Here is a 17,727-nt window from a genome sequence, read left to right as displayed (position 1 = left end):
AACCTGGGAAACGGCGTGCTAGACAAACATAAAACGGTCGGCGCAGGTAAGACTAGTCCGGGTTCGCGCAAGCAGTCAGCCCCAAAAGCACGGTCAGAGAGAGCGGACGGGTGGGAAGAGCCGCTAAAGTGCAGCCGCGGGCCGGGTCGCCGCCCTGGAACGGAGCCGACGCCCAGGGGAAGCGAAGGGCGGAATAGGCACCGGGGCGGGACTCGCCGGGCCGCCTGGCCAGCCCAGCCCCGGAAGGAACAGAGCCGAGGAACCCGGCACTTAGCTCTTCCTACGGCGAGCTAGCGCCGCCGCCGCGGCTGCCGCGGCCGCCGAACTCTCAACCCCGCACCCCTAGGAGACCCACCGCAGCCCGCACCCTGTTAACGGGACCGCCACCGCGGCCCAGAAGCCGGCGCCGCTGACGTCACGCTGACGTCAGACGTGACGCCGCGGCTGGGCGGGAGCGGGGAAACGGCGAAGGAGGGCGTTTCCGGAGCACGCGCCGGGCGGGGACCGCTGACGTCGGGCTCAGGTGCGTGCGCTCCCCTGCCCGCCCGCCCGGAGCGCGACCCAGGTGGCGGCCCGCAGCTCCAGGTGGCGGTCGGCAGCGGTGAGAGGGCGAGCGGCGGCGCGGCAGCAGGCTGTCCGGGCGGCGCGGGGACCGGGGTTAGGGGAGCGGCGGGAGGGCGGCTCGGGTTTTGCACTCACGTGACGGGGGGGAGGTTGGGGTGGGGGCTACGAGCTGGGTGGGCCCAGGCCCCCGAGAGCGAGGCGAGCTGTCCGGCCCCACCCCTGACTGGCCTGCGCGTCGCCGCGAAGGACCTTCCCTGGGGCTGGGGCTGGGGCCGGACCCGCCGCGCCGCTTCCCGGGGCAGCCCGGTCCTCCGCGGTGGCCCGCACGACCGCCGGAGCTGACAGGAGTTGTCTTCTCCGTAGGGCCGCGTCGAGAGGGTGAGAGTTCGCGCTTTCCGAAGGAACTGCGTCCGTCTCGGCCTCTCGAGGTCCCGCCGCACCCAAGAGGATGGAGAGCCTCCCCCGAGGCCGCAGCAGGGCCCGCGAACCCACGCCGGCCAGCCCTCGTTAGCTGCTCGAAATTTGCGTTTTATCCGCCGCTTAGGCCTTGTTTCCCAAGCCAGTGACTTCGTGGTTCCAAAGAAATGGAAGAAAAGGAGCGATGTGACCGATTCCATCCGGTCGTCCTGCCTTGAGGCCTGGTTGGCATTTGCAGAGAGAAAATACAACAAGAAAATCGTTGGGTTTTTTTGGAGGGGGTGGAAGAAGGAAAACAAGGTCTTTGATTTTACATGGTTTTTTAAAACTTCTGCACTTTGACAGTGGCGGTAAAATACACTAATCCAAAAGTTAATTTTTTGTTGAGAAGAGAGGGATTATTTTTCCTTTTGAGTCCAACCTTTTCTTCTCCCCGTGACAAAGCATAAATCATGGACACCAGAAAGTAAGGTGGACCTCAGGAAATCTCAAAAGACTGAGAAGCTTACATTCCTCCTCAGGAGGGAAGGGTGGGGTGTTTTTAGCCCTCTCTGGAACCTAAAAGGAAAAACATGAGTTGCGTGCCATGGAAAGGAGACAAGGTCAAATCTGAATCATTGGAGCTGCCCCAGGCAGCACCCCCACAAATCTACCATGAGAAACAGCGCAGGGAGCTCTGTGCTCTGCACGCCCTCAATAACGTCTTCCAGGACAGCAATGCCTTCACCCGGGAAACGCTGCAAGAGATTTTCCAGAGGTAGGGAACTCCCCTTCTCGTTCGGGTCTTCATACATATAGTTGTTGCTCTTTCTGAATTTCTGTGCATGGGGCAACTTCTCTGCTGCATAAACCTTCAAACTAACAGGTCTTATTAGCTAGATGCTGTTAGCAGGTGTAAGGGACACAGGAATGGGAAAGAGAATAATCAGGACCATTTACTGAGCACCTCCAGTGGGCTAGGGTCAGTGCTAAGAGCCTCAGTGGTGTTATCTCAAGTGATCCCCTCTACAGTCCATTGGAATGTGTAATTATTTCCATTTTGTGGATAAAGACAGGACTCAGAGGAGTTCAGTAATTTGCCCAAGGTAACATAACAAGAAATGAAGCCAAGCTTAAATCCAGGTTTGTTGCTGTGCTGTTGACCACGGTGATATTAATGCCGCTCAAGTCCTGCCCTCAAGGAGTTTAAGAGTTTAGAAGGGGAACCAGATAGGTACACACTCAATCACCTGTCATCAGAGTTGAAATGTTGTGGGTTCCGTAAGAAAGTTCTTGCACAATACTCAGCTTCTCTGTGAAGCCATGTGCTGGCCTTGGTGCTTTTTATATGGTGTTTTGTTTAGCTCTCTTAGTTGATTTACTGTCTCTTTTTTACTGATAAAGAAAGAGAAGGAAAGGTCAGGTAATGTCCAAACAGCTTTGAAGTAGCAAAGCTATAATTTGAGGCTGACTCTAGGTCCTCTCCCCTTTCTACTTCATTCCAGATGGCCTTTCTTATCTACTTTGCAAAGTGCTACCAGACAGGTTGATAGAAGTTCAGCTTTTTTCTCTCAGCTTTGATGTTTTAAAACTTTTCTCTCAAAGAGTTTGAGAAATGGTTCGGCAGTGTCTGGATAAGCAGCATGTCTGCAGTCCATAGCAACTTTGGCAGTGAGCCTGTCTCACTACTCTAGCTACTAAAGAGTTATCCTGCTCAGTTCTCAAGTGCGAAGAAAGCTCAGGAATTCTTCAAGCAGTGCATATTGGCAGTTACAGAAGATCCTTCTCTGACTCCATTCAGAGATGAAATTATGGCCCCAGGAGGGCCTGAATTACAGCTGAGAGCAACCTATCTGGGGTGATTTTTGAAGCATAGGTATGGACCATTTACCCTAAAAGAACCATAGGCCCTCTTTTAAAAGAATGTTAATCTTGGTGTGCTGACAAAGTTATAATGAGGGTAATTATTTTCCAAGGTCAATAATAACCATAGTAATGCCTTAGCAGGGCAAATGTGTCCTTTGCATCATAGCCATTACCTGGCAAGTAGAATGAACTCTTCAGGCAACAGGGCCCTGGGAGATGAGATAATTTGTCTCAGATTGCTGGAGGCCAGTCCTTTAGACTGCTCCCATTTGGCCAGCCATTAATACATCTTCTACTCCTGATTGAATATTTGCAAATTATTTCCTAATTGAAGACTAGGGAGAAGGAAAAGACCCCGAGTGCTTGAATGTGCTTAATACTTTGAACTCTGACAAGCTTACAACCTTATTAGGAGTGATCCTAGGAAACCAGAATTCACCTTAAGCAATTTACCCAGTTTCACTCAACTAGCAAAAGTCAAGTACAAGATTCTGTGTGTCCATTTAGAAGTTTTTCACAGATAAATTTGGCCCGGGTCAACATGATGATAACCACTAACACAGATGAGCGCTCACTCTGTACGAGCACTGTTCTGACTGCTTTCCTTGTGTTAACTTGCTCCTGACACCCATTTTACAAGGTAGATCCTGTTACTTCTGATTTTTCCAGATGAGGGAACATAGACCTATTAATCGCAGGATTTGGACCCAGGCTTTGTGAATGGAGGACCTGCTTTCCTAACTACTCTGCTCCTTCCTGAATATTGGGAAGGGATGTCAGAGCAATTATATCGTCAGTAGCCGCTCACCCTTCTAGGAAGTTGGGCCTGGGTCTGAAGATGTGGACTGTGATTATAAGCTGTTCGTGGATAATAGCAGGACTCTTTCAGCTGTGTTTTCCCCGATTGAAAGAATGCTAAATATTTGCTAAACTCACATAGAACCAAAGTTCTGTTCTGGCTTTTGAAGCTTTAACAAGTTGTACTGCATTCTCCAGTTACCTGTCAGCATGATGTAAATGTCCATGTAAATACGAGAATATTTGTACCTTACCACTCCAGAGGTGGCATTCTGTACAGAGTATTTAACATGGGAAGATTCTGTGTGGATACACAGAAACAAAGAAGTGTGAAAGGAATCAGAGCAGGGGAAAAAAAGGGAGAAGAGGTGAGGGAGAGAGGATGGAATTTTTTAAGCAAACATTTACTAGCTGCCTGCAGTGTGCCAGGCACCACTCAGCACTGTAAAGAAAGCAAGCTGAACAAAACTTAGCCACAGAGAAGTAATACAGCTCAGAACTGTACATTGACCCAGCTTGAGAATAGATTTAAGTGAATTAGAACTTTGGAATTTAGAGCAGTTTAAAGGGAAAAAGATAATCTGTTTGGATCTTAACAGAAAAGAGTAATGTTGACAGTAATGTTAACTAGATAATTTAAAATTCCCAGATCCAAAGTTCTGTGCTGTTTTGAAGATGTTGATAAATGGTAGCAATGGGGAAAAGTTTTTGATTAATGCCATTTGTTGAGAGGAAGTTCATCCTTGTAGTTGAATTCTAGCCAGGTAGAAAAAATACAAAAGCAGGGTGGAGTTTCAGTGCAGTTGTGGGTATGAGATGACTCATGGTAGAAATGGAAATGAATAGGGATTTGGAAAGGACTAAGCTAATGACAGCAACACAGGAACAGGGAAGAGACAGTCAGGTGTGACAGGCTCAGTCAGGATTTGAAGATAGTGGTCATGATTGTAGTAATAGCAGAGAGGTTGTTGGAAAGGATGAACAACTGAAATTGGAGAAAAGATCAAACTATAAGGGATTATAGATACTGGTGAACATCCTGTACCACGGAGAAGCCCTTCTACACCCCCCCCCCCCATTAAAAAGTCCCTGAGCACACATTTAAAGGAAGGAGCCACATTTAAAGGTATGGTGGTTGTAAACTGAGAAAACGTGTTGTTGAGTGTTAACCTCTAGAGATTTAAATTTTCTTATCCAAACCTCTAGAGATTTAAATTTTCTTATCCAAGGGCCAGGCAGACTCCTCCTGCTCATCGCCACCACCTACAGAATCCTTTGGTGTGCCTGGCCCTGTAATCTGTACTTTATGTATTTAAAAATTTTAAAACACGTTAGGAGGTCCCAGGCCATATTTTCTAAGGTCACACCTCTTCAGAACTGATAAAAAGGAAAAAATTGAGAGAAAATGAATCTTCATGAAATGTTTCCACATCTCCTTTTCATTGAAACCTGAAACATCACCTTAGACAAACACAGAACCCATCTTTTCACTTGTGGATGACTTCACATCTCATGGCTCTTACGTCTGCCTTGGTGACAAAAATGAGAGGCTAGTGTATAGTTCAGAATCTCTATGGAAATTATTAAGACAGTCTTTAACAGGAGTTTGCTGCGGAATCTCAAGAAAACATTCCACTGAGACAGAGTAGAATTCCCATGGGATTCAGCGGGAGCAGGTATTGCGGTATCCAGGAGACTGTTGAGTGTAGCTTTAGGTTTAGAGGTGGATTCCTAGCTCTGCTACTTACTAGCTGTATATGACTGTACAAGCCACCCTGACCTCTGTACCTCAGCTTCCTTGTTTACACTGTGGGGCTAATCTCAAGATTGTTGGAAGGATTACGTGATAAATCTCTTAAAAGTAGCTAACACAGTGGGCACCTGATTATTGTTAAAGTAGAAACAAGTACTAGTTTAATGGGCACAATGGAGAGATCCCATTTCTTCAAAATATTTTTTATCTTTTTTTTTTTTGGCTGCACCCAGCCTGCAGCAGCTTAGTTTCCCAACCAGGGATTGAACCCATGCTCCTGAACAGGAAGCACAGAGTCTGAACCACTGGGCCACCAGGGAAGTCCCTGGATTCCACTTACTCAAATGACCTCTCCTCTAGGATTGAGACGGAAACCATTCTTGGCCTTCCCTATATTGATTGGTTTGGCAAACACATGGTTATTCAGTTGCTAGTGCCCAGCTATGAGAGATACAGTCACCCCTTCACTTTGGGCATTTATTTAGCCACTCCTTCATCGGCTATTTCACTGGGCAAGTGTGAAATTACTGAATTCTTCAGTGGTCCTATAAGATAGGAATAGTTCCCATTTTACAGGTAAGCTAACAGGTGTGGAGATTAAATCTCAAAATTGATACTGATGCTGCTTGGATGTGAACTCAAATACGTGTGGTCCTTAGATCGCTCTTTTTTCCTACTACGTTGGAGTCAAGAAGGGTTTCATGGAAAAGGTTGGGTATTAGGTGGAACTTGAAAAAGCTTTAGGATTTAGCTCGGAACAAGGACGAGGCTAAAGAAGAGAGGCCACATGGCCATGGTACCTGAAGTACGCTAAGCCCCATGAAAGGGAAAAGCACATCAAGTGGGGCTGCGAGGGTTAGAGCTGGCCAACGAGGCAACTGGCTCCATCGGCAGCTCTTACGTAAGTAATTGAAATGACACTTTGGTGAATGTGGCAGGAACATACAGGCTGAGTAGGTGGAAGGAGTGTTTAGAAGCACGGAGGTCAATTTAGGAACCTGTTTCAAAATATCCAGGTGTGAGATGAGGGGCCTCCAGTTAGGGGGAGAGAGTAGGAATAGACAGGCAAGGGTTTGAATCTGAGATAGAAGATGTAGGACAAGGGGAAGACGCCCTTGGAAACTCTAGTCCTCGAAGATGCACTTCAAAAAACTGCAGTCAAGGATGTTTGGGAACTGAAACATTTTACTACCCACCCTCCCCAAACCCCACCCCCAACCCCTGTCTCCTCGAGACTCAAGGTAAATATTAGCATTTTAGGGGCTTCAAGGAATCCTGCAGGAAACCTATTTCTTTGATTCATTCAGCTACTGTATTGAGCACCTTCTGTGGTCCTTTGGGAACACACTGAGGGGACGGCACAGCACTCAGGTTCAGGCCTGGTAGGGAGTTAGGTGGTAAAAGAGGTGGAAGACTTGGCAGTTTCTCTACTGGGACCTTCATGCATCTACTGGCTGGAGACTTCACTGAAGGTCGAGACGCTATTGAAAAGTTGGTGAAGGAAAGCAATTCGATATATCTTGAGGTAGGCTGTCTCCCATAGGCTTTCTCATTTGATCTAAGTGCCCAAGAATGCACTGAGAGCCTTTATCCCAGAGCCTTTATCCTATCAAGCTACATTTTAGACCCAAGCCAAGGGACTTGGCTGGCCTTTCCTCTTAGTAGCCCACAGGCAAATCAGAAAACATGTCCAGTAGTAACCTGGGCTGTAATTAAATTGGAGCAGGTGGATGTAAGAGGAAATGACTGGGAGAAAGTTAAGGTTGGCCAGTCAGAAAAGGTCTCTAGGGCAGTAACACTTGAGACCCACATGATGAGGAGCAGGCCGAGTGGAGATGTAGGGGAAGAGCATTCCAGACATTGGAGACAGTGAGTGCAGAGGCCCGAAAGAGAGAAAGAGCTTGTGTGTCCAGGTAGTAGACAGAAGGTCTTTGTGCTGCGAGGTAGTGATGAGGTCAGCAGAATCCTAAGGGTCTTACAGACCTGCCAATGTCATTTAGATCTATTTAAGTGCTTTGGGAGCCTTGGAGGCTTTAAGCAGTGGCAAGAGTATGTTGGAAAAATACCAGTATGGTTGCTGTGTGTAGAGTCTAAGATCTCTTAAGTTTTTAGAGTTGACTGCAAGATCTGATTCTCTTCTGGAGATGGCAGTTAGCAGCCTCCTAGATAGCCGCTCTCCACCTGTATTCCTGAGGAACTCACGACGCTTCCTTGGGGTGAGAGGTGTGCTGCCCCTGCCTTTCCGCAGGTCCTGGCCTGTGCGGCCTGCGAAAGCAAATTAATAGGATTGGAAATGCCTCCAGAACTGACCTTATCTGAAGACGGAGGAGTGGCTAAAGAGGCCTGACCCAAAGATGGCTTAAAGCCAGCGGGCGAACCAGACTGCAGTTGAGTTTTGCTTGTCTGGTGGCAAAAATATTTTTTCAGTTGGCGTATTTTCTTTCAGATTCCAGTATTTCACACACATGTATATTTGGAATACCTTTAGGTGGTTCATGCATTTCAGGTTAATACTGTTTTTAATTGCTTTCCCTGGGGCCCCAGTTGATACATTGATGTTACCTGTGTGTAGGCCTTTATTTAATAATTAATAATTACCAAGTATGCAGGCCTTAAATAGAAAGCATTTAAATTGTAAAAAATAAAACTAATGACAGATACTACCTATGCAAATCAAAATATCAAATACTATTTTCTAATGTTAAAAAAAAAAAGGCTGTATCAAAGCAGGAAGATCAGCAAAGAAAATTTCAGAAAAGGGAAATCTGGGGATTTCATAAATGAGAGATTTCTTTCTTTATATCCATTGAATTCACTATAGACGCACTTTCTAAATGGCAGGCAGATAGGCGCCACCACTGCTGAATTACCGTTTTGCATCAAAAGATAAATCCCTAGGACAGCAGGAGCTCAGACTACAAAATACTTTAGTAAAAAACTGGTTACATTAACTTGAGTGGACGGCAACGGGCTTCCAGGGGCAGTGGTGTAAAGTGTCTTCTGTCCCTGCCAGTGTGGGGCCAGGAGGGCTTGGGCTGGCCAGCCAATCTCAGCTTCCCTCCTGTCGCATTTGCAGGTTGTCGCCAAACACCATGGTGACCCCCCACAAGAAGAGCATGCTGGGAAATGGGAACTATGATGTGAACGTCATTATGGCAGCACTTCAGACCAAAGGCTATGAAGCTGTTTGGTGGGACAAGCGCAGGTAATCGAACCAGGCTTGACTTGAAGGGATCTGACGCTCAGCTGGAAAGGAAGCCGGGGTGGGGTTACAGCCGGGGAATCCTGGGGAGTGGCTGACACTGTGGAGCCTGACTCCGTTTCTGTTCTACAGGGATGTTGGCGCCATTGCTCTCACAAACGTTATGGGCTTCATCATGAACCTGCCCTCCAGCCTGTGCTGGGGTCCCCTGAAGCTGCCACTCAAAAGGCAGCACTGGATCTGTGTTCGAGAGGTGGGAGGTGCCTACTACAACCTGGACTCCAAACTGAAGATGCCCGAATGGATTGGAGGCAAGAGCGAGCTCAGGTACCTGTGTGGCTGGTGTAGTGGCAGGTTGAACTTACCTTTGGGTATTTGACAAGGCAAGTGAAATTCCTAGCTCTGTGGATCCTCTCCCTGTTGTTACTTAGAATCATAGGGTCTTAGATTTAAAAGACCTGAATCTTCCATGGCCCCAGAGGATGTTAAGTCCCCTGGTAGAGAAGTGCCATTACCTTGGATGCTGGCTTTCTGGTTTGGTGGGACTGCCCTTGTAACATTCTCCAACTTAGACAATTGTGACAGTATAGCTGCCAGTTCGGAGAAGGGAAGACAGACATTTGGGCCACAGAGGGCTAAATTTTTTTAGGACCAAAGAAGAAACCTTTTCTTTTTTTTTTTTTTTTTACAATTAGAAGTTCTTTAGAATACTTGGGGCTCTCTTCCTCACAGAACTGGCTACTGTTGGCAGTAACATATGAGGATGAGCAAAAGTTCAGATTGGAAATTTAACTGGAAAGATTGAGAGGTAACCAAACGTGGAGTGCCCCAAGAACAAGACGACTAGATTGTGTTCAGGACTGCCAAGGGTATAAATAACAAGGTTACTGCCTGGCAGTGAACATGTGGCCCCAAGACTGGCATCTGCAGTTTTACTAGCATTTCATTTTCTCTTTCATCTACCCTTTTTTTCATGTAGGAAGTTTCTAAAACATCATTTGCGAGGAAAGAACTGTGAACTCCTGCTGGTGGTACCAGAAGAGGTGGAGGCCCATCAGAGTTGGAGGGCTGACGTGTGATGCAGTCCTACCCAGCCTTCGGCACCTCGGCCCCTGAAATCCTCCGTGATGTGCTGCGGCCTCTGCCGTGGGTCTGCCCTCGCCACTTCCCCAGACATCTCATCGGGTTTTTTTTCTCATCGGGTTTTTTTTCCCCTCTGATTTGACAGTGCAATAGGACAGACACGTGGACTGTTAGAAGAACCAACCAGCGTTACTCGCTCCTGGAAAAGGAAAGCGGGAGCTCTGTGTGCTTAGGGCGAGCTGTGGAGACCTTGGTTTTATTTTAAAGAGAAGGAAGGTGGGTCTCAGCTGCCTCTCCCGGCTTCTGTGAGGGCTTGGCAGAGGCTGTGCTGGAGTTCACTGCTGCTCTGACCCCCGGGGGACGCTGCCTCCCCGTCCCCTTCCCTGGCAGCCGGTGAATTTGAACACAGTCCAGACAAAGCCCATGGGACTGGCTTGAAGGCCTCAGAGCAGGAAGGCCTCTCAGGAAACCATCTCCAGAGCTGCAGCAGCCGCACAGCAGGCTGAGTCCAGCCCTCAATGCCACCCTGACCCCATTTTTAGGAGTGGTTTATGGTCGTCCTTGAAGTTTGATAATGAAAAGTTCTCTAATATTTCATGCCGGGTGGTTGAATCCTGCAATATTCTAACATGACAGGGTGAGCTAGATACCTAAGAGGATGTGGCCAGAGCCAGGCTGGGGACAGGCATGGACAGCCTGTCTGCCTCACTCCAGCTTTGTCCCCGCCACTTCACTGCACTGGTTTAGAAGGTTTGGGGACACAAGACAGGCCAAAGGGCAGTTTTCCCAGCTGACCCACCCCGGCAAAATCAGAAAAAAATAAGACTGCCTTTACCATCAAATTCTACTAGTTTGAGACAGTGTTGGGCAAGGGAAGTATTGTGAAGCTAAGCCCTCAGAGATTTGGAGCAGCTCAAATTAGTAGAAGTCTTAGGCTTGGAGTCACTCTGGTGACCAGAAGCAGGGCCCTCACGTTGGGTAGATATGTGCATTCTGCTTAGGACCTGGGTTTGTCATCTCTCTGGAGTTTCCTTTACAGATCAACTGAGAATTGACCCCCCCTACCTCTTTAAAGAGCTGTAGGCCACTTTTCTCCTGGTAACTTTGGAAAACAGGAGAAGTGTTAGACTACACCGCCTGTCACCAAAGGGGCCGTGGTGGTCTCAAGGCAGGGGGGCAGGCAGGGGTGGCCTGTTCAGCCCTTCACAGATCAGTGGTCTTGGCAGGTCTGAGAGCTGCCCCACTGGCCAGACTCCTCTCCAGCAGCAGAGCCAGCCTGGGGCTTGCATGTCCAGCCTGAGCAAGCTTAACGGGATGAAGCTGAGGCTTTCTCCCCACTGTGACTGGAGTGCATGTTTACACCAGCACCTCTTCTGCACATGTATCTTCAATCCCACAAGGCCATTTTTTTAATGCTGAGTAACAGAGGCCACCAAGCAACTACTGCGTTTCACCCTCTCAGCAAGTGGCCGCAGTCTCTTCTGCACCATTTTCTACACCAGACCTGCTTGGCACCACAGGGAGCTCGTCACCCCTGCACAATGACATTCCAACCACCACCAGCCAGAAGTTACAGCCAACCTTGCTGACTGTCACAAGCAGGACCTTGGGTCCATTGGCACGGTCAGTGATGTAAGCCATCTCCTGGGAGGAGGAGGAAACTCCTCACCACCAGTCTGCTTGGGCCTGTGCAGACAGCACTTCAAAGGAGTCCTCATGCACTTGGAGTCCATAAGCCAATGGGATATGCAAAGACGCTTAACCATTTCAGGGCTGGTTCCTCTGTTCATATCCAATTCTGGTGCTTAGGAACAGGGACCTATGCTGATGCCCAAGGGCAGAAAGCCCCACTTCCTTTAAGGAAGTGGGCAGGCCTGACCCTGATGCCCAGTAAGGGGCAACCCTAGGCTTTTTGTTTTTTCTTGCTTTTATTCCTTTTTGTTGGCCTTGTGCTGGGTTTGTTTACAAAAGATGTATTTTGTTTAACCAAATATTAAAAATGGAAAACTCCATAAATTTCACGTCTGAATTCTGTAACTATGTATATTTTAAAAAGTGAACTTTAGCTTTAAAAGGCATTCACAACTGCTCTAAGTCCTCTTTTAGAGACATACTTTGCTTTGGTCAAACCTCTCACTTCAAAAAATCCAGACAAAAGATTCACCAAGTACGACTTGATTCAAAAGAAGTCTAAGACATTTCTCAATTTAACTTAAAAAACTAGGCTCCACAATATGAAGAACCCTAACCTTCATCTAAGTACAAGTTTTCTTTATTGACAAGTAATATATTTTTCCCTGATTAACAAGTAGCATTTCAAGAGGGCCTGGAGGCCCCAGCATCAAGTACATTGCAGGATTCTAAGTAGGACTGTCTAGATTTGAATTCAGATCAGGCATTTTCTGTTCAGCCCGGAGCAGATCATTTTAACCTTTCTGGGACTGTTTTCTTGTAAAATGAGAATACTACCACCTCCTAAATTGTATAATAAGGTTCCAGCAACCCACATGAAAGGCTTAGTATTGTTACTAGCACAATGCCAATAAAAATGTATGTTAAGTGGAAAAACTACAGAGTGCAAAGAGCTACAGCTGGATTCACTATTAAGAGCTCATCAGCAATTACGGTTGATCCTCAAACAGCACAGGTTTGAACTATGCGGGTCCACTCTATACATGAAATTTTTTCAGTGAATACTACAGTACCACAATCTGTGGTTGAACTGCAGACCCACACAGGGCCGTTGAAAAAAGAACTGCACAGACTTGGTTGCATGGAGGGTTAGTCCCCCCAACCCTTTATTTTTCAAGGGTTAATTGTATTTTTTAAAAAAGAACAAACCCAAGATGTACTTGCTACCTTCCTATTCCCAGACTAGAAATCAATACTGTCATTCTTTACAAGTCCTTTATAATTTTTTCTTTTTTTGGATTTGCTGCATGGCCATGTGGAATCTTAGTTTCCTGACCAGGGATCAAACCTGTACCCCCTGCAGTGGAAGTGCAAAGTCCTAACTACTGAACCACTAGAGAATTCTCCAGGTGGCTCAGTGGTAAAGAATCTGCCTGTCAATGCAGTTACAATCTCTGGGTCAGGAAGATCCTGGCAACCCACTCCAGTACTCTTGCCTGGGAAATCCCATGGGTAGAGGAGCCTGGCGGGCTATAGTCCATGGGGTCGCAAGAGTCAGACACGACTTAGTGACTGAAACGTCGTTGTAGACTGCAAGTTCATGAACCCAGTCCTCTGTTGCCAGACCTGAAAGTGACTGCTGCAACTCAGAGAGGGTCTTGAACAAAGAGGAATTTTTTTACCTTTTTGGCCTTAAGGGGTCAATCAGTATTAAATGGTGGTGCTGGCTTAGGTGAGAGAAAACATGAGGGGCAGCCTTTGTCCTGCTAAAATGGTCCAAGTAATTTCCGGGTATGTATCACAAGCACTTGGAAGATATTTTTCGGTTGGAATCATTTTTTTTTTAATATTTAAATACAAAATGTGAGCACTGACTTTTTTTTCCTTTTTAGACACATATACACACAAGTCTAACAGCCGAAATATTGGAGGAAATGAGCTCCTGCTCTGTCCTCCAGTCCCCATCTTGTGGCTGAAGCTGCCAGCCCTCCCTCCATCCTTTCCAACATACACAGAAATTCACAGTGGCTGCTTTGCAGCAGAGCTGTAATTAATGCATTTTGTATTTTATCTTGTGTGCACATCCCTCCCCAACATCTCCATTCTATTAACGGTCAGGAGCATATCCTTCTCCACGGCATCAGTTCCCACCCCAGCAAGGGAATAGTGAGATCTTCCACCAGGAGTAATTTAGTGAGGGGGGGTGGGTGGCCAGAGCTGGTGTAACCGTCTGCGTTGCTGCTCTCTGGTATCAGCATTGAGAGAAGAAATAAGTCAGGACAGTGGAGGGCACAGCTGCAAGTGAGGAGTCTCTCCATGAGCCAATGTGGGGAGAATTCCCGCCACCAGGTTTATAGAGCCATGTGCCAAAGTTTAAAAAAAAAAAAAAAAAATCCAATAATCAGCAGTTCAAACACTATTGAATTTTCAAACTTCTTCCCACCAAGACAGGTCAAATATAGCAGTAGCAATCTAGATTTTTCCAGGAAGTGAAGGTAGAGCCCCCGGCATTCCTCCTGACAGCCCTGTATTAGGCCCTAGAAGTATCTGGAAAAGAAAAGGAGGGGTGTAAGGCATTGTACAGACCCAAGGGTCTCATTTTCATCATACCTGTCTGGGCAGACGAAGTCTATGAAAACAATGTTGCGAAAATGGTACCCAAAGGGCTTGGGCCAGATCCCAATCCTGCATGGCACATTAGCTGCCCTACCTAGGTGCCGGAGGAATAAACAAACTTGTGTCGCCACTATTGGCAAAAAGCCCAGGGTCTGGGCTCACCTGCCGTTGCTGCAGCTGCTGCTGTTGCTCCATCTGTAACTTCTCAGTTTCAAAGACGACCGGAAGAACCAGGATCATGAAGGAAGTGGTTCCAATCCACAAGGCTGCCCTGGAAAACCTGCACAGGGAGCATGAGCGTGACGGCGAGACAAAAACAGCTTCCCCAAGAACGAACTAGTAACCAAACCTCTCACCCTGCACACACTGATGTTTTTGATAAACGTGTTCTACCCAATCCCTGCACCGTGCTCCTGCCACAAGCAGGAGGAGCAGTCTGGGGGCTGTACACTTAATAAGAGTCTGAACTGAGTTCTCACAATGCTGCTTTTATTACACATAATCTGATCCTCACAATGACCCCCCACCCGATAAGAAGCCTCACTTTACAGAAGAGAAAATCAAGACCAAGAAAGGTTAAGGTGGCACCAATCCGAGGTCACTCAGTGATCGAGGTGGCCTCCAACCCAGGTCTGCTGCTTCCAAAGCCCGTGTTCATTCAGGGCACCTCGGTCACGCCAGGCACATCCCAATGTCTTGACCCTTGTCCCTTACCTGTACATTTTTTGAGCCACGAAGAGGGAGAGATCAAAAGTGGCTCCAGCCGCGGACCGGACCCTCTCCGGGAACATCTCCGTCAGACCCCACAGTCTCTCCGAGAGGGTTTCATCTAGCTGTGGTGGAGGAGGCGTGGATATGGGCCGAAGCTGCGGCAACCACCCCCGACGCCGGGACACCCCGGTCCAAGCAGGGCCTCACCCCGCCTCCAGGAGACGCCTCCGCTGGGACCTCTCCAGGCTCCGCGATGCGCCTTAGTCCAGATTCCGCAGCACGCGGATCCCACACCCCCACTCCCTGCCCACACCTCCCAGCCCCTCTCTGCCCTGCGGCGCTCAGTACCTCCTCGTCGTCTTCCTCCTCCAGCTCCTCCTCAGGCTTCTCGGCATCGCCTTTCGGAAGCAATTCGTCCGCGGACAGAGGCGCCCCAGGGCCGGCGGCGGCGGCAGCCATGGCTGTGAGGGGGCACCGGAAGCGAAAAAGAAGAGGCGAGTGCAGCGACGACGGCGGATAGAGCCGCTCTTCCGGGAGCCGGAGCTTGGCGGACTGGGGAAGAGCGCCGCCGTCTGGCGGATTGACTTCAGTTCAGTCAATTCAGTTCAGTCGCTCAGTCGTGTCCGACTCTGCGACCCCATGAATTGCAGCACGCCAGCCCTCCCTGTCCATCACCAACTCCTGGAGTTCACTCAGACTCACGTCCATCGAGTCAATGATGCTTCACTGGCCTTCAAAAGGCAGACGGGAACGTGACACAACTGGAAAACTTGTTAAGGCAGAGAGTCGGGTGTGCCCGCGCTAATTCTGTTCAGTGGACTTAGGGTGAGTCTGGAAATCTGCATTTTATTAATAACAAGCCTCCCAGATATCACACTTCAGTTCAGTTCAGTCGCTCAGTCGTGTCCGACTCTTTGCGACCCCATGAATCGCAGCACGCCAGGCCTCCCTGTCCATCACCAACTCTCGGAGTTTACCCAAACTCATGTCCATCAAGTCGGTATATCACACTTAGGCCAACACTAGAAAGCAAAATGGCTGTCTGGGGAGGCCTTACAAATAGCTGTGAAAAGAAGAGAAGCGAAAAGCAAATGAGAAAAGGAAAGATATAAGTATCTGAATGCAGAATTCCAAACAATAGCAAGGAGAGATAAGAAAGCCTTCCTCAGCAATCAATGCAAAGAAATAGAGGAAAACAACAGAATGGAAAAGACTAGAGATCTCTTTACGGAGAAGGCAATTGCACCCCACTCCAGTACTCTTGCCTGGAAAATCTCATGGACAGAGGAGCCTGGTAGGCTGCAGTCCATGGGGTCTCGAAGAGTCAGCCAGGGCTGAGCAACTTCACTTTCACTTTTCACATTCATGCATTGGAGAAGGAAATGGCAACCCACTCCAGTGTTCTTGCCTGGAGAATCCCAGGGACGGGGGAGCCCGGTGGGCTGCCGTCTATGGGGTCCCACAAAGTCGAACACGACTGAAGTGACAGCAGAGATCTCTTCAAGAAAATTAGAGATACCAAAGGAACATTTCATGCAAAGATGGGCCCGATAAAGGACAGAAATGGTATGGACCTGACAGCAGCAGAAGATATTAAGAAGAGGTGGCAAGAATACACAGAAGAACTGTACAAAAAGGATCTTCACGACCCAGATCATCACGATGGTGTGATCACTCACCTAGAGCCAGACATCCTGGAATGTGAAGTCAAGTGGGCCTTAGAAAGCATCACTACAAACAAAGCTAGTGGAGGCGATGGAATTCCAGTTAAGCTATTTCAAATCCTGAAAGATGATGCTGTGAAAGTGCTGCACTCAATATGCCAGCAAATTTGGAAAACTCAGCAGTGGCCACAGTACTGGAAAAGGTCAGTTTTCATTCCCATCCCAAAGAAAGGCAATGCCAAAGAATGCTCAATCTACCACACAATTGCACTCGTCTCACATGCTAGTAAAGTAATGCTCAAAATTCTCCAAGCCAGGCTTCAGCAATACGTGAACCGTGAACTTCCTGATGTTCAAGCTGGTTTTAGAAAAGGCAGAGGAACCAGAGATCAAATTCCCAACATCCGCTGGATGATCGAAAAAGCAAAAGAGTTCCAGAAAAACATCTATTTCTGCTTTATTGACTATGCCAAAGCCTTGACTGTGTGGATCACAATAAACTGTGGAAAATTCTGAAAGAGATGGGAATACCAGACCACCTGACCTGCCTCTTAGGAAACCTGTATGCAGGCCAGGAAGCAACAGTTAGAACTGGACATGGAACAACAGACTGATTCCAAATAGGAAAAGGAGTACGTCAAAGCTGTATATTGTCACACTGCTTATTTAACTTCTATGCAGAATACATCATGAGAAATGCTGGGCTGGAAGAAGCACAAACTAGAATCAAGATTGCCGGGAGAAATATCAATAACCTCAGATATGCAGATGACACCACCCTTATGGCAGAAAGTGAAGAGGAACTCAAAAGCCTCTTGATGAAAGTGAAAGAGGAGAGTGAAAAAGTTGGCTTAAAACTCAACATTCAGAAAACGAAGATCATGGCATCTGGTCCCATCACTTCATGGGAAATAGATGGGGAAACAGTGGAAACAGTGTCAGACTTTATTTTTCTGGGCTCCAAAATCACTGCAGTTAGTGATTGCAGCCATGAAATTAAAAGACACTTACTCCTTGGAAGGAAAGTTATGACCAACCTAGATGGCGTATTCAAAAGCAGAGACATTACTTTGCCAACAAAGGTCCATCTAGTCAAGGCTTATGGTTTTTCCAGTGGTCATGTATGGATGTGAGAGTTGGACTGTGAAGAAGGCTGAGCGCCGAAGAATTGATGCTTTTGAGCTGTGGTGTTGGAGAAGACTCTTGAGAGTCCCTTGGACTGCAAGGAGATCTAACCAGTCCATTCTAAAGGAGATCAGCCCTGGGTGTTCTTTGGAAGGAATGATGCTAAAGCTGAAACTCCAGTACTTTGGCCACCTCATGCAAAGAATTGACTCATTGGAAAAGACCCTAATGCTGGGAGGGATTGGGGGCAGGAGGAGAAGGGGACCACAGAGGATGAGATGGCTGGATGGCATCACTGACTCGATGGACGTGAGTCT

General features: G+C 47.7%; 2 protein-coding genes and 1 long non-coding RNA gene across 6 annotated transcripts; 1 reads left to right on the top strand and 2 right to left on the bottom strand.

Annotated features, from left to right (window-relative positions):
• On the top strand, nucleotides 1–11,678 carry JOSD1 (Josephin domain containing 1). 4 transcript variants are annotated; one of them, XM_086402865.1, is made up of 5 exons: nucleotides 1–46; nucleotides 928–1,738; nucleotides 8,454–8,582; nucleotides 8,712–8,906; nucleotides 9,559–11,678. In XM_086402865.1, the coding sequence occupies exons 2-5, from the start codon at nucleotides 1,554–1,556 to the stop codon at nucleotides 9,656–9,658; spliced, it is 609 nt and encodes a 202-aa protein (XP_086258991.1). In that variant the 5' UTR covers nucleotides 1–46; nucleotides 928–1,553; the 3' UTR covers nucleotides 9,659–11,678. The 4 variants fall into 4 exon arrangements, with proteins under 4 accessions (XP_086258991.1, XP_086258989.1, XP_086258988.1 ...); XM_086402863.1 differs by lacking the exon at nucleotides 1–46 and adding an exon at nucleotides 489–523; XM_086402862.1 differs by lacking the exon at nucleotides 1–46 and adding an exon at nucleotides 489–601.
• On the bottom strand, nucleotides 4,673–4,963 carry LOC147373076 (uncharacterized). Its single transcript, XR_015164517.1, has 2 exons — nucleotides 4,825–4,963; nucleotides 4,673–4,794 (listed from the first exon to the last, which is right to left on the bottom strand). It is a non-coding gene; the product is annotated as an uncharacterized LOC147373076 (long non-coding RNA).
• Nucleotides 11,679–13,112: 1,434 nt separating the features above from the next.
• Nucleotides 13,113–15,094, bottom strand: TOMM22 (translocase of outer mitochondrial membrane 22). The gene is made up of 4 exons (XM_086402884.1): nucleotides 14,970–15,094; nucleotides 14,625–14,743; nucleotides 14,073–14,190; nucleotides 13,113–13,841 (listed from the first exon to the last, which is right to left on the bottom strand). The coding sequence occupies exons 1-4, from the start codon at nucleotides 15,078–15,080 to the stop codon at nucleotides 13,767–13,769; spliced, it is 423 nt and encodes a 140-aa protein (XP_086259010.1). The 5' UTR covers nucleotides 15,081–15,094; the 3' UTR covers nucleotides 13,113–13,766.
• Nucleotides 15,095–17,727: the final 2,633 nt, after the last annotated feature.

Source organism: Bos grunniens, chromosome 5, assembly GCF_055505025.1.
Source record: "Bos grunniens cultivar Pamir isolate PY7600 chromosome 5, Bosgru_T2T1.0, whole genome shotgun sequence".
NCBI classification, from domain to species: domain Eukaryota; kingdom Metazoa; phylum Chordata; class Mammalia; order Artiodactyla; family Bovidae; genus Bos; species Bos grunniens.
This window is presented reverse-complemented; position numbering and strand designations above follow the sequence as displayed.

What these genes read in the sequence shown, in the direction of transcription:
- JOSD1 (XM_086402865.1), top strand. Translation starts at nt 1,554, where the DNA reads ATGAGTTGCGTGCCATGGAAAGGAGACAAGGTCAAATCTGAATCATTG. An exon ending in CTGCAAGAGATTTTCCAGAG is followed by an intron (nt 1,739 to 8,453) that starts GTAGGGAACTCC and finishes TCGCATTTGCAG; the next exon opens with GTTGTCGCCAAACACCATGG. An exon ending in GTTTGGTGGGACAAGCGCAG is followed by an intron (nt 8,583 to 8,711) that starts GTAATCGAACCA and finishes TCTGTTCTACAG; the next exon opens with GGATGTTGGCGCCATTGCTC.
- TOMM22 (XM_086402884.1), bottom strand. Translation starts at nt 15,080, where the DNA reads ATGGCTGCCGCCGCCGCCGGCCCTGGGGCGCCTCTGTCCGCGGACGAA. An exon ending in AGGAGGAAGACGACGAGGAG is followed by an intron (nt 14,744 to 14,969) that starts GTACTGAGCGCC and finishes CCTCCACCACAG; the next exon opens with CTAGATGAAACCCTCTCGGA. An exon ending in AGCAGCTGCAGCAACGGCAG is followed by an intron (nt 13,842 to 14,072) that starts GTGAGCCCAGAC and finishes TTTCTTTTCCAG; the next exon opens with ATACTTCTAGGGCCTAATAC.